Below are 13,663 nucleotides of genomic sequence, written 5' to 3' on the forward strand. Positions count from 1 at the left end.
GCAATTCAGAACTGGGATGTTTGTGCTTCTCACACAATCACTTTGTCTGCCACAAGAACACTGGAAATTGAAATTTAATCTTGACCACACATCGAGGATGGACCCTAAACCCTCTCTGCACTGCAGAAATACTTTCCAATCTATTTCTATCCATTAAACCAACTACCATAATACTATTGGACACATACAGAGTAGAATCTATGTTCATGAAATTATATTTCACCTTCACTTTTGTGACCTTTGTCATTGACCTTTGGCACTAATCTTTGACCTTTCATCCCAGTAATACCAGACATCTAACTGCTGATTAACTTCTATTCTTTTTATCTGATAATATTACCAATAAACATTCCCAGCTGAAATCCAGCCTTGACCTAGCCGAAGTAGTGACCTTTGACCTGGCTGAAATACAGTGACCTTTGACCTATCGCCACTATTATGTTCACGCGAATTGTTCATTATTCGTACTCTGTCCACCAACTGACATTATCACTAAACATTCCCAACTGAACTAATGACTAGAAATGGCATTTGGGGGGGGGGGGGGGGGGGGGGAGGCAAACTTTTAGTGACTTTTGACCTCATTAGTCTCACAGGATTTTGCCCAAAATCTGAGAAGCTTAATATTTAAACCTCTTCTAGTGTGCTTGAACCAGGTAATATGAAAATCCATTAAACGGTTTTGCTGAAATTGCAGTAACAAGATGTGGGACACACACTGATTACACCTCGAAAACATGATGTATCGGGTCCCCTTTCAGTCAGAAGCCTGAGAAGCAACATTGAGAAATATGCAAATCTCTGTGACATTTTCCCGAGCCCTAGCTATGGGCAGATTGCAACATGAAGCATAGATGGATGGTATGAAAAACAATCTGTGGACACCCGTGAAAAAAAAAAAATGGAGAAAAACTCACTCCTCCATGACGCAATACTCCAGCATGTGAGCCATGACCAGGGCGTCTCCCCACGAGTGCTCCACGTTCACCCCGCACTTCCCGTCGCTGAAGACCACGGCGTGGAAGCTCTTGTCAAACCACATGTTTCCTCCGTCGCCAGTCAGCGTGTACCTGGCCCGTGACGACATGTCGGGGAACGTCAACGTCTCCAGTGACAGCTAATTATACAGAAAAGAAATTTAGTAAGGAATATACTGAAGGGAGGGTGTATGAAGATGATAGTCTTAGTTTGCTAGCTGCTTGAGAATTTTCGAACTTAATTACTTACCAAGCTATTCCTACAGCTTATTTGTCCACAAGCACAATCTCACAAGAGGCCTTCAAAACAAGCCAAATTTGCAGCAAATCAAACATAATGTATTCTTACATACACTTGCTCTGGAGTTTTGAGGGACTCTCTTTTTTAAGAAGAGAGAACAGCTGGTAAGCACACTTGAATAAAACTCTGTAGAAGCCTCTTGTATGAAGACAGAAAGCTATTCACAAATTTGATGTACAAATTTACAAAATCATTCATTATTAAGGCAGTTCTCAATTCATTATGTTACATCTGCTTCTTTATTCAAGGATTAATTCACTGGCTCATTCATATATTAATTAATCAATTCATTCATTCATTCATTCATTCATTCATTCATTCATTCATTTACTCATTCATTTATATATTCATTCATACATTGTCAACTGATTTATCTGTTCATGCTTCAATCAAGAATTTGTTTTGCAAACAAACTTCAAAATGCTGACAATGTGCAAAACATACGCAAAGATTAGTGAGATACACCACATGCGTGATTGAAATATGTGAAGATGAGATGTTTTCGACAAGCTCGCTCTCACATGATATCAGATGTTGACGCTACTGCAGTCGCATTTAATCTCCAGCAAATACCCATTTTATCTTCCGAAAATACATCTCAAGTTGATAAATTTGTATCCAGGACAGGGCAAACGTAGACAAAAAAGTGACACCTGGCATTACCGTGAATATTGAGGACTCCAGGATTTCCAGAGACAGTGCGTTGACCCCAGACGCAAAGTATTCATTGCGCACTTTGGCCCACTCAGTACGATTCATGGTGGTTAGAGCAGCAAGATAACGACTCCTAGCAGCTTCATCTGAGTCTATGAAAAAATGAAAGAAATGAATTGATTCATATAAAAAAAATATCAATCAATGAAATGCTGATTGATAATTGCAATGGTACTAAAAATATGATATCATATGATGGATGACAAAATAGCTAACACATTATACTAACCTTTACATCAGTGCATGAATGCAAATATACACACAGCGCTCATGTTGAGAGATAAACGTATACATAATGTCTCAATGTTTCTAGCACATACAAGTATAAGAACATATATACATATATATACTTGACTTCATTTACTTGACTGCACACAGAATCATTTGTAATACATGTTGCCATTGTATAAAAGTATATAGTATTTTCATGTGTAGGCAACCTAATACAAAAAAGATATTTCAATGGCTGCCTGACTCTCATTGTAAATACCACTAGTATATGTTTTTGTGTTTAATTTTGCCAAATAAATGGCCTAAATTGGCCTCAATCAATCAATCAAATATACTTGACTAAACTTCTATAATAGATGACAAGTAATTCACCTATATCACCAGAAAAACAAGAGTTAACCCTGCCCCTTGGTGATTTATCACGACCTGGTAGTGTGGACACAGCATAGCATATTTTGCAGCATAGTCAGAAAAAAAAAAAAAAAAAATATATATATATATATATATGACAGCATCCCCTGAAGGTTACATGTAAAAAGAAGGACTAAGAGGATTAAGTACAGTATACGCCATATATTTCGTGAGTCAAAATTTTCGCGAATCGGGAGTTCCCGACGATTTCGTGAGTGGTTGAATTCGCGATCGTGGAGTCTTGTGCTAAATGGAGAAATGTACATCCACATCGGGATCAGAGTCAATATTTTCGTGTGTCTTTAATTTCGCGAGTGGCATCTGACTCACGAAATTCATGAAAATAAAAACCTCGCGAAATGTTCGCCGTATACAGTAATCCTTATCCAGTTACTGTCTGGATATCTGTACTAGTCCGTAAACAAAGCACGGGACCAGATGTGCCAGTTGAGAGATGAGGCACAGCATGAATTAAGCAATCAATGCCCACGCATGCATTGCCAAAGACACATGTACGAGTGTATGTTGGGGGGGGGGGGGGGGGCAAAGTTTTATTTTCAGATGGTAACCATGGTGACAGACCCGAGGAGAGATGACCCACCTGCCCGCTTGTCCGCATCCTCCAGAATCCACTCGATTTGCTTCTCGATGGCCGCCGCAGAGATAACCTTCCCCCGGGCGTCATGGGTGTCTACTTTGTAGAAGAGCCCCTTGCGGTAAATCGTTATGTGCTGGATGAAAAAAAGGATGACCAGGAACAACATCACACATCCTACTCGAGTATGTATGCCCGTGATTTCTTTTGTTATGGCTCCTACTAAAAGCACTGATCAATTCAGTGCTTAACTTTACATCGATGTAAGGCAATTTGTCAATCAGCTGCAACATCACACAGCTTTATATACAATGCCTCTGCAAAACAATCCTCAAATTTTCTGCATTGCTTCAAAATTAAAACTATTCTTTTTTTCAAACAACCACATGTGTACAATAGCAACCTGTCCATACAGTTGTGACATGTTTATAATGGCAATATGTTCACAAGTGTCACCTTTTGCAACGTTCACCTGTGTAGAGTGGCCATCTGTCTTTGTTGGTTATTTGATTACAATGGTGACTGTCAATGAGAGGGACCTGTCTTCAATGGTCGATCATCTATCTATAGCACACCTCCTGTCTTTAGTGTTCTAATGGAAGAAATCAATCCAAGTTTTGGACATACCTTAGAGTTGTCATGGTGTACAAGTTCGTCGCATTCTTCACCTGGCACTCTGGAGGGAAAAAACATTGAGAAATGTGCAAATAACTTCCTTCCAAATGCAGTGATGAAAATCATATAGTTTACGTGTCAATCATTTTCAATGTCAGGGCAGTCTGATTACTAGTACACAAGAATATTCATACCATACTTAGTAAGATAAAGCTCACTTTGGCTTAAACATAGCTCTCTGAACATGATCATTCCGCCCCGTCGAACTTGGGCTTTATAATTGAAATCCAATATTCCTGCCATCCTGGTAAAAAATCACAAATTCAGAATTATGAAGATGATGGCATTCAAAAAAAAAAAATAGTCTGTACTAGATGCATCACTGAGCTTGCAGTGCAGCCAAATCATAACAGAAACCTGAAGCTGTAGCTGCTTAACATTCATTTTTCTCTGAATCTCTACACAGAATCAGGACAAAGTGACTTCGTAACATGAGAAGCATCAATCAGCACTTACAAAAATTTCACTGCAAGCACTGTCATTACATGGGTGCATTACTATCAGCCATACAGAAGGATGTAACTCACAGTATGAGTATAACATCAGTGCCCTTTTGCCTGGCACACAGGAGAGAGAAGAAGGCAGTGTTTGGTCACTGGACCGTTGTCTCACCTTGTTGTTGACAGGCATCTCTCGTACTGGCTCATGCACATAGGGATGGTGTTCCGGATCCAGATCGGGTGCAAGCTCTCCCGCTCCAGTTCCCTCTTAAAAATCATCTCCCGGTGGATGAACATGGCCGCTCTTTAGGATTGTGGGCGAAGCAACATCAGAAAATTAGTAACAAAGAGTAAATTGCGCCAGAAACAATGCAAGCAACACCCTGGTAGTTTTAACAAACCATCAATTCTTCCAGACTCTATGTCAGTTTTCAAGCATCTGTAAAATTCCAGTTGTTAGTGGTTGCTGCTAGCATCAATACTTTGTGAAAGCATGTGAAAATCTTAAGTCCCATTGCTTTCTTGTTTTATGTCCATTTACTTCCATTTATCTGCTTTTCTGATTTTTTTTTTCATTATTCATAAATTAACATTGAGTGAGAATGCACTTAACTATCTAGTATCAGACCCCGTTTACAGTGTGAGGCGCAGCCGCGGCTCGGCCGCAGCTCGGCCCAGCCCCGCTTCAGTGTAAACACGCAAAAGGCCAAATGCGGGGCCAAAATTGGCCTCGCATTTGGCCTCGGTCTGGAGGTGGTCTCGCTCACGGCCGAGCCGCGGCCGAGCCCGGCCTTTTCTCAGCGTAAACGCAAACTGGGCCAAATGAGCGGCCAATTTTAGTCTGGCTTCCAAACCCTCTATCTGTACTTTTTCGCTATTCAGGATATTTACCCCCTCAACATCAAAAACTAGTGTAGTTTAAGGTGGTTTTGTCCTGCAAAGGATTTTTTCCTTCGGCAAAGGCCTTTGCCCGAACAGCGACTTCGTCGCCACAGATTTCAGTTGGCAAAGGGTCTGAAAACCAGACAATACCAAATTGCGTTTGATTACAAGCAGAGCGCCACTACGACAAAATATTGAAAGGTTTGAATCAAAAGCGCGGCCGAGCCCGGCAGTGTAAACGGACAAAATTGCGGGGCTCGGCCTCGCAATTGAGGCTGGGCTCGGCCGCGGCTTGGCCGCAGCTCGGCCCAGCCCCGCACTGTAAATGGGGTCTTAGTTTGTTTGTTTTTCATTCTTCCGTTCTTGTGAAAATAGTTCAGCAGTCGATGTAAGTTCTGATTCATCTAGGTATTAAACGTTCAATAAAGATACAAAATCAGACGAGGTGATGAAGCATCCACGATCGAATGTGAAACCACCCCCAGAATTTAAAAGCCTCAGTCTAGATGCTATAATTCAATTTTGTACCTTTATTCAACTTAGCAGTATCATGCTTTTGAGTGCTCCGAGTGCAAATTGGCACAAACATTCCAATAGCTTTGTACACATAGTACAAAGTCCTCAGTGCAGAAATAATTGTTATCAACTCTAATTTACAACCAATATACCATTTGAAGACATAACTAAAGATAAAAAAATAAGGATATTATTGAAATATCTAAAGATTTGACGTCAACGAAACTACCTGGCGGCTTGGATCCTTGTGGGTTGATAGTAGCAGAAGTCGAGGGCGTAATAGTTGCTGTACATTGGGATGGGCTCACGACTAGAGAGATAGACGTACTTTTCCCTACACGTTCATCAAAAAAGAAACCAAGAAAAGAGACACAACACAAATAGGTATGAAACACTAGTGGCGATAAAACTGTTGTGACAATTATGATTATATACATGTATGTATCATGCATTACATCACTTTCTATACTGTCTGGAATGCATGGCTGATGCACATACTATAGAACAACAGAATTGTTCAGCAGTGCTGTTTCTGTAGTTTAACAAAAGATTATACTGTATTAAGCTGTTATTTTCGTGTGGGTTTCATCATTTTTTCGCAAATCAGTATCAGTCCTTGAATTCAACAACATACCAAAAATGTCGCCATGCGCGAGGCTACTTGTGCACTAAGAATAGCCTCGGTGTCAATTTGCGAAAAGAACCTCTCGCAAAAATGTCCGTGACCTGCTCATTCGCGAAAATATCTGTACGAGAAAATAACAGCTTATTCAGTACCACGCAGTTGTCTGGACCAGGAGTATCACGAGAAAAGTGAACCAAATTCCCTGCAACTATGTCCAATGAAAGAAATCCAATTCCAATATGGAATTATTGATTGAGGTATAAGCAAAATATGATGATTTTGGCAATATTGCCTTATTACTCGCATTCATGGCAATCACTATGTCTTGAAAGTGATCTTACAACTTCCCTATGAAAGGAAAAATTTCAAGTCTGGGTACAGCTGCTTTATTAACCTAACATTGACCAGTCCTTTTTTACAAGCTTTTTTTAAAACTCCTGATAGTTTAGCACAAATAGGCAGTGATGACATCATGATTATCCCACTCAAAGACAAAAGCAAATCCCACGTGCAGAACAAGTTGTGTACTTTCAAGTTATCTTAAAATGTGGCGTATTTCCAACTTAAAACAATTATGGTTATTGCTTACTGCTAAAGTGTGCTGCCAATAATAATTAGAATATCAAACTTGACCACTGAAAATGAAAAACCCAGTTAGACTTGAACAATATAATGATAAAGGTCACATTTAAATGTTCACAATAGCATGCTGCATGGCATTTTGTCAGCTGTCACTTCCCATACACATATTACCAGCCAGGCAGTCAAAGATGACTGACTGGTTGTCATGGGAACAGAAATTTTCGGAGGGCATCACCATCAGCCACGTTTCCATGGAGACTGCACTCACCACCAGTCTGAGACGTAGTTTGATGCCCACCACGACTTCAGCTGGAGTAGCTTCTGCATCTTGCTCCCGAGGCCGCGTTCAAACTCCTGTTGGCATGGAAACCACACGGCCAATAACTTTATGGCTCACATTTCATCAGTTGCGTGTGAATGTGTTCATTTTGTTTTATAGCATGCATGCAAATGAATGCAAGAGTTTTCACGAATACATCCTTTTTATGACCTTCAAGGTTTGCCCTCGTTGATACTATAAATGAACTGAAACTGGAAACACTATCAATCCAAAAATGGAAGCCAATATTCGAAGGCTTTACTGAATCTTGATTCAGTGTATATCAAGCCCTTAAAATTGAAAAGTCGACGTAGTCACATCCCACATGATAAAAAAATCATGATTTGTGTTGCGTACATAAACAGAGAAAAGAACCATTTTCTCTTCTGCAACCAGACAAAGATTTGAACATGCTAGACCAAAAGTGATGACGATGTAACTATTCAAAACTGAGGTACTGTAAAACGAGAAATGTTCGCGTGCATTTTAATTTCGCGAATTTCGCGAGCGGCAACATTCGCGAAATTAAAATGCACGCGAAAATTTTTGCCTACACAATATGCATTGGATGCCACTGGCAAGTCGCAAAAATTTCATGCTGCGAAAAAGGTCGTCGGCTCCAATTCGCGAAATATTCATGCCGCGACAATATCATGTTTTACAGTAGATGATAGCATGAAATTTGGAGGAAGTACAGTTTGTTGCCAGATCAAAGGGCTTTAATCTGTCAAAATGAAATATTTCGAAGAAGTCTTTAAACATAAATGCATGAAAGCCACAATGAAAAGTGATGAGGATCAAAATTCTTTCGGCCATTCCTGCATGTGATAGTAGGATATAAAAGGTTTCATCGTATGAATTGGCTGATGTGTATAATGTTACATGTTAGGTTACAATATAGCTATCAACTGTGATAAACTGCACTGTTGTATCCTTGAAGGAAGGCTGGAATTTCGAATAAAAGACAGCTTTGTTGAAAAAAAAAAAAGGTTCTAAGGTTTCATAATCAATGTCATTCAACTTCTCATCACTAGTCGAACAAAAAAGCATCAATAAATTAAAGTGAAAGTAGGAAGTTGGATACAACCTAAAAACATTCAGCTTCATTGAACACAGAACAAGACTGCTCATTGGCTTGGTTATTCGAATTTATATTCTACCAGTTTCTAACCTTACTATTAGTCAAATTCACAATGAAAGAAAAGATACAGAAAAGAAAAGTTCCAAGGAAAAGACATTAGATATTAATCATTGTCAGAATTACTGTTCATATCTTTATGACGTGATATCAGACAACCCTGAATATTTACGTATCCATAAAAGAGACTTTATGCAGGTACTTAACCTTCACTCCAGGCTTGCTGAGATATCTAATGATGGTGTCATGTGACACTATTTGAACTGGCGCATGACATCTTCCCACAAATTTGTTTGCCACTCCTGTGACAAGCCCATCATGTCAACAAGTTCAGATGAGCATTACCTATTAAACTTGAACAAGTCTGTAGCGTTGGCCCCCAAAAGAAATGACTTGCTCTTTATTATGTGTGCTTATTTTGTATGAAGAGAGAATAGAGAATTCCAGTGAGTACAACAGCCAACTAAAGAATACATGCATTTTGAAAATTCTACGCTTGACCTTTGGAGCATCAAATTTCGCTTAAAGGTGTGTCCATACACCCACCTTCTGTGTTTACAAAGCAGCAGACTGACACACATGATATGTGTATGCGGATATGAGCTTAGCATCTACTCGCAAAATAAGTGTCCATTCTCTATCACATGAGGACAATGAAAGGATGACTTGTTCCAGTCAACAGAGTAATTCCAAAACTCCTAGTTTGTTATTGGAGGACCCAACAGAAAATGGTCACTGGGTCTACACAACCAACATGTATAATACAGATTGGCATTTTTAGTAATGCACACATTTCAATTTCTACCCTTTACAGTTTTTGCATGATACTTGTACTTAACTTTCATATTTTTTTTAAGCGCTCCTGTACCCTTTTACTTTGTGCTACTCCTTAGTCCCATCTGTGCATTTTTTTTTTTTGCTGTAACCCTGTCATCTGAGCTAGTGAATTTAACTTGCAGAATTGATAGCTGTCACAACCAAAGACAAACAAACATACTATAAGCAAACGATAAAAACCAAAGAAACTCAACCAGACACTAAGCTGGGGGAAAATGATGACGATTGATGTCTAATTTGTGTCATTAGTGAAAACTGCCAAGAGTGTGAGACAACCAAATATTGTACGGCTCAAAAGTCCACCACACAGAGACCAAACTGGTATTGCTGGCAATGTTTTGCTTGTGGACTGCTGTCACCGTCTCGTGTTCTTTTAATATACTGACCTGGATTGGACTGGAAATGTCATAGAATGGCAGGAAACAGCATAAAATGTCCACAGGAATTCAATGAAACTGAGAGTAAAGCGAAGGAAATAGAAGGAAAGATATGGAATATATGGGGTGGGATGAAATGAAAAAGAGTGCAGTGGAACACAATTGGCATGGCTTTTTATGAACCTAAATTGGCTTCACCATGTTCTGTTCCTCTAGACCAGGACTTTGCAACCTTTTTCAACCCAAGGACCACTTTGGCTCATATTAAGTTTTTAGAGGCCCAATGAGATGGAATACAGACATTTCTTATTACGTTCACCAAGAAAGCAGGAAGTTAAAGGGATAGTACAGTATTGGTGGAGATGAGAATTGGGCTTTTAACTTTTTGCGAGATACCAAGAAAACACTTATGATATAGTACAGAGCATACCATTTTAAGAGGAATTCAAAGTTTATTTCCTGAAAATTGGTAGTGGAATGAATGTAACATCCAAAAACAAAGTAAAACAAAGCGATCATAATAAAGTGTGGGTCCCACACTTTATTAGAATCGCTCTTTTTTGGATATCTCAGCCATTTCAAAACCAATTTTCATCAAATAAACGTTGAATTCCTCATAGAATTACATGCCCTTTCATATTTCATAAGAGGTTTCTCGTTATCTCACCAAAAAATGTTAGAAACCTGAAATTAGGTCTCAACCAAAACTGTACGATCCCTTTAAGTGATCATCGGCACTGGTTTGTCTGTTTGCAAAATAACTCAAAAAGTTGAGAACGGATTTGAACAAAACTTTCAGGAAAAGTTGATCATGACACAAAGAAGAGATGATACAACTTTGGTAGTGATCCGGGAATTTTTGTGGATTTTTGAAGGATTTCTTTATCTTTTTGCAGATAGGGTCAACGACTTGGGAGTTCAAGCCGCACATATTTGAGGTTTGCATATGCACTCTAAAGCGCATACTCTGCTTGGTCGAGGCGCTGCGTAGCTGAAGCTGATGACGTAAACAAAAGGCTTCCATTATTGGGAAATTGGGCGATTTTCAGCATGTGTGTACTGGGTGGAAATGAGCTGCTTGGCGGAGGTCTGCGCTCTACGAGTGCTATTCTAGTTTATTCTTTTGGCCGATATCGTGACCCATCGGTTGCGAAGAGGAGCTCTAGGCTATGCTTGCTATTTAGATTGGTACTAAAATTGAATAGGTGAAATGGAAAAAAAAATGCTTGTGCTATGATGGAAGTGTAAGGAAATGAAAGGAAATATTAAAGGGATGGAATGAAACTGGGTGGAATATCAAAAACAAAATAGAATGGGGACCACACTGGGCTTGACCAGGACTCACCCTGGCCTGGTCCTCCAGTCTCTTGAACTCCTCTGGGGCCAGGACGTGCTCCACGGAGTCCAGGAACTTCTTGATGGTGGCCTCCAGAGGGGGCACTGGCTGGCGGGGCAGGCACAGCTGCTGGCTGTAGGTCGTCGGGTGGCGGCTGCAGATCATCCTTAGCAACAGGCCCCACAGCTGGGTGGCGCTGCTCTGCTGTCTCGGAGGCTCATCTATGCAAATCAGGAAGGAACAAAAAAGGTAGTATGGTAATTTCTTAAAGATTACTGGTGGTGGGGTACTGTAATGAGAAGCATGTACACTTTTATTTTGTTTGTAAAATTGCACTTCTTGACTGGAGAACCAATAGACAACCTGACCTGACTACAACAGTATGAAATACCTCCATGATGATCTACAATGCTGGAACAGTAAAATACCATATATATATTTCTAGATTTCAAGATATGAATATATTACATGATATCTCTCGCTGATTTTTAGACTTTTGCATTTGAACATCCATAAATTGGATACACTGGGTCAAGAGTTTCTGAACCTATAGTAATTGGGATAAGGAATATCAATGTTTTCAAAATTCACAGCAAATTACAACAAACAAGCATTATGACATGGCAGCTACACATAGGATTGGGTGCTCAAGGAAGCAGAACAAAAGAAGAAAACATGCAGAAATTCTACACAGGTAAACTTATTATTATCAGAATAAGCAAGAGTTATTGTAATGGAATCACATTGCTACATTACTGGGATATGTGAGCCTCCTATGTCATCATCCTTATTGAGTGTATTAACTTTAGGGTATTTTAGAGTATTACTTCATCTGCTCAAGACCACTATAAATTCTTCAAATATATGGATACATCACACTATCGATTTATGTACTACACTGTACATGTGACATTATATAAATCGTCTAGAATGCCCCTGAGCTATGCAAGTTCACATACCACCTGCATTTCTCCATGGACACTCATGCGTCTCGGAAATTCTACACCACAGGATTTTAGATTCTACTTAGCCAGGAAAATATTCATAGTAATTATATGATCACATGCAAATGTGAATAATCTACCAGCACAAGGCCTGCTGATTTTGAAAACAAACAAACAAACTTTAGAGAGGGGTGATTACATAACTAACAGCATATGGTCAACATATGGTCTTTATAATAGTATCATGCCATGATACTATTACACAGCAAGATCTGAAGCTCACTATAGAACAGATCTCGTTTCAAATGAATATGTCGTCAGTCTACAAAAGGAAACTTATTCTGATCTTCATTTCGTTTGTTGAAGGTTCTTGAAAGTGGGAATGGTTGGCCTCGTGAATGCACAACACAAATATTGTGTATTGTCCTTTAAAATATCAAAGTTCATTTCTATTTCGCCCCTTTAATAGAACTTACACATCCATCTGCGGTAGGAGAGAAGAATCCGCATCATGAGGCGCCGGAAGTGGATGAGGACGATGAAATAGACCACGCCCACTGTGGCGGAGACTATCATCACCTGAGACGGACGAGGGAGCCCTAGAGAATATGGTCAAGAGAAAAGGGAAACATCCAATATCAGGATCACTGTAAACAGGAAAGAACACTCCGGATAATTCTTCCCATTATTTGAGCCTTCTGATACTGGACTTCCATGTGACAGACAGTCGTATACATCATACTTATTGAAGTACCAATCGGCTGCGTTACAATTTTTGCATAATCTCAAATAATATAATGATGATAAGATGACAATAATAACTAGAAAAGAACTCTGAGAGCGCAGACCTCCGCCAAGCATGCAGCTCATTTCCACCACTGATCTTGTTCTTCCACAGAGATATCAGTGATTTCCACCCATACGTACTTATAGCATTGTGAGCTGAAAGTCGCCCGATTTCCCAGTATAGAAGCCTTTGTTACGTCATAAACACTCAGCTGCACGGCGCGCTTCGTCCTAGCAGAAACTAGAGCACGCACTTTAGTGTACGCACTTTAGTGCGCGCATGCAAACCTCAAATACGTGCAGCCTGAACTCCCAAGTTCATTAACCCTACCTGTCAAAATATCAAAAATCCTTCATAAATTCCCCCAAAATTACTGGATCACTACCAAAAGTTAATCGTTAGTTACTTGTATCATTCTAAAGCTTTCCTGCAAGTTTCATCCAAAATCCGTTACCTACTTTTTGAGTTATTTTGCACACGGACAAACTAACTAACGAACATACAAACACACAAACCAACGGTAACGAAAACATAACCTCCTCCCTTGGCGGAGGTAATAATGATGATGATAATAATAATAATGATAATAATAATGATAATAATAATAATAATAATAATAATAATAATAACAACAACAATGTATGTGTTCTCTTATACTTGCATCCACTGAGTAGATTACATTCCGTGAAATACAAAGTTTCTCTTGAAAAATTGAAATATATATAATTGCATCGTATTGCTCAGTGCTGTCATTATGGCAGTTTACATCATATGAGATGGCATGCTGTCTGGTAAAAGGAACATCCATGTGATCCCCATGACAATGAATATCAATGGTTCTACAGTTGAACCTCTCGTATCCGGACAAGTCGGGACCAGGGCTCATCCGGATAAGGGATTTGGCTGGATACGGGAGACTCAATGCTTTATACATGTACATATACATACACATGTACTGATGTAGCCCATTGTAGTA

General features: G+C 39.5%; 1 protein-coding gene across 1 annotated transcript in view; it reads right to left on the reverse strand.

Moving 5' to 3' along the window:
* The window catches only part of LOC139730806 (carnitine O-palmitoyltransferase 1, liver isoform-like), a 52,459-nt gene that overhangs the window by 17,700 nt on the left and 21,096 nt on the right, over nt 1-13,663 (reverse strand). Inside the window, exons 3-11 of the mRNA XM_071641674.1 lie at nt 12,377-12,499; nt 10,966-11,177; nt 7,218-7,303; nt 5,972-6,076; nt 4,517-4,648; nt 3,857-3,905; nt 3,236-3,365; nt 1,942-2,084; nt 918-1,117 (exon numbers count right to left, since the gene is read on the reverse strand). Of these exons, the coding sequence (XP_071497775.1) occupies nt 918-1,117; nt 1,942-2,084; nt 3,236-3,365; nt 3,857-3,905; nt 4,517-4,648; nt 5,972-6,076; nt 7,218-7,303; nt 10,966-11,177; nt 12,377-12,499 (1,180 nt within the window). The remainder of the gene's footprint in view (nt 1-917; nt 1,118-1,941; nt 2,085-3,235; nt 3,366-3,856; nt 3,906-4,516; nt 4,649-5,971; nt 6,077-7,217; nt 7,304-10,965; nt 11,178-12,376; nt 12,500-13,663) is intronic.

Source organism: Diadema antillarum, unplaced genomic scaffold (assembly GCF_040938485.1).
Source record: "Diadema antillarum isolate AM-2024a unplaced genomic scaffold, OU_Dant_1.0 seq00000338_RagTag, whole genome shotgun sequence".
In the NCBI taxonomy this organism is placed as follows: Eukaryota; Metazoa; Echinodermata; class Echinoidea; order Diadematoida; family Diadematidae; genus Diadema; species Diadema antillarum.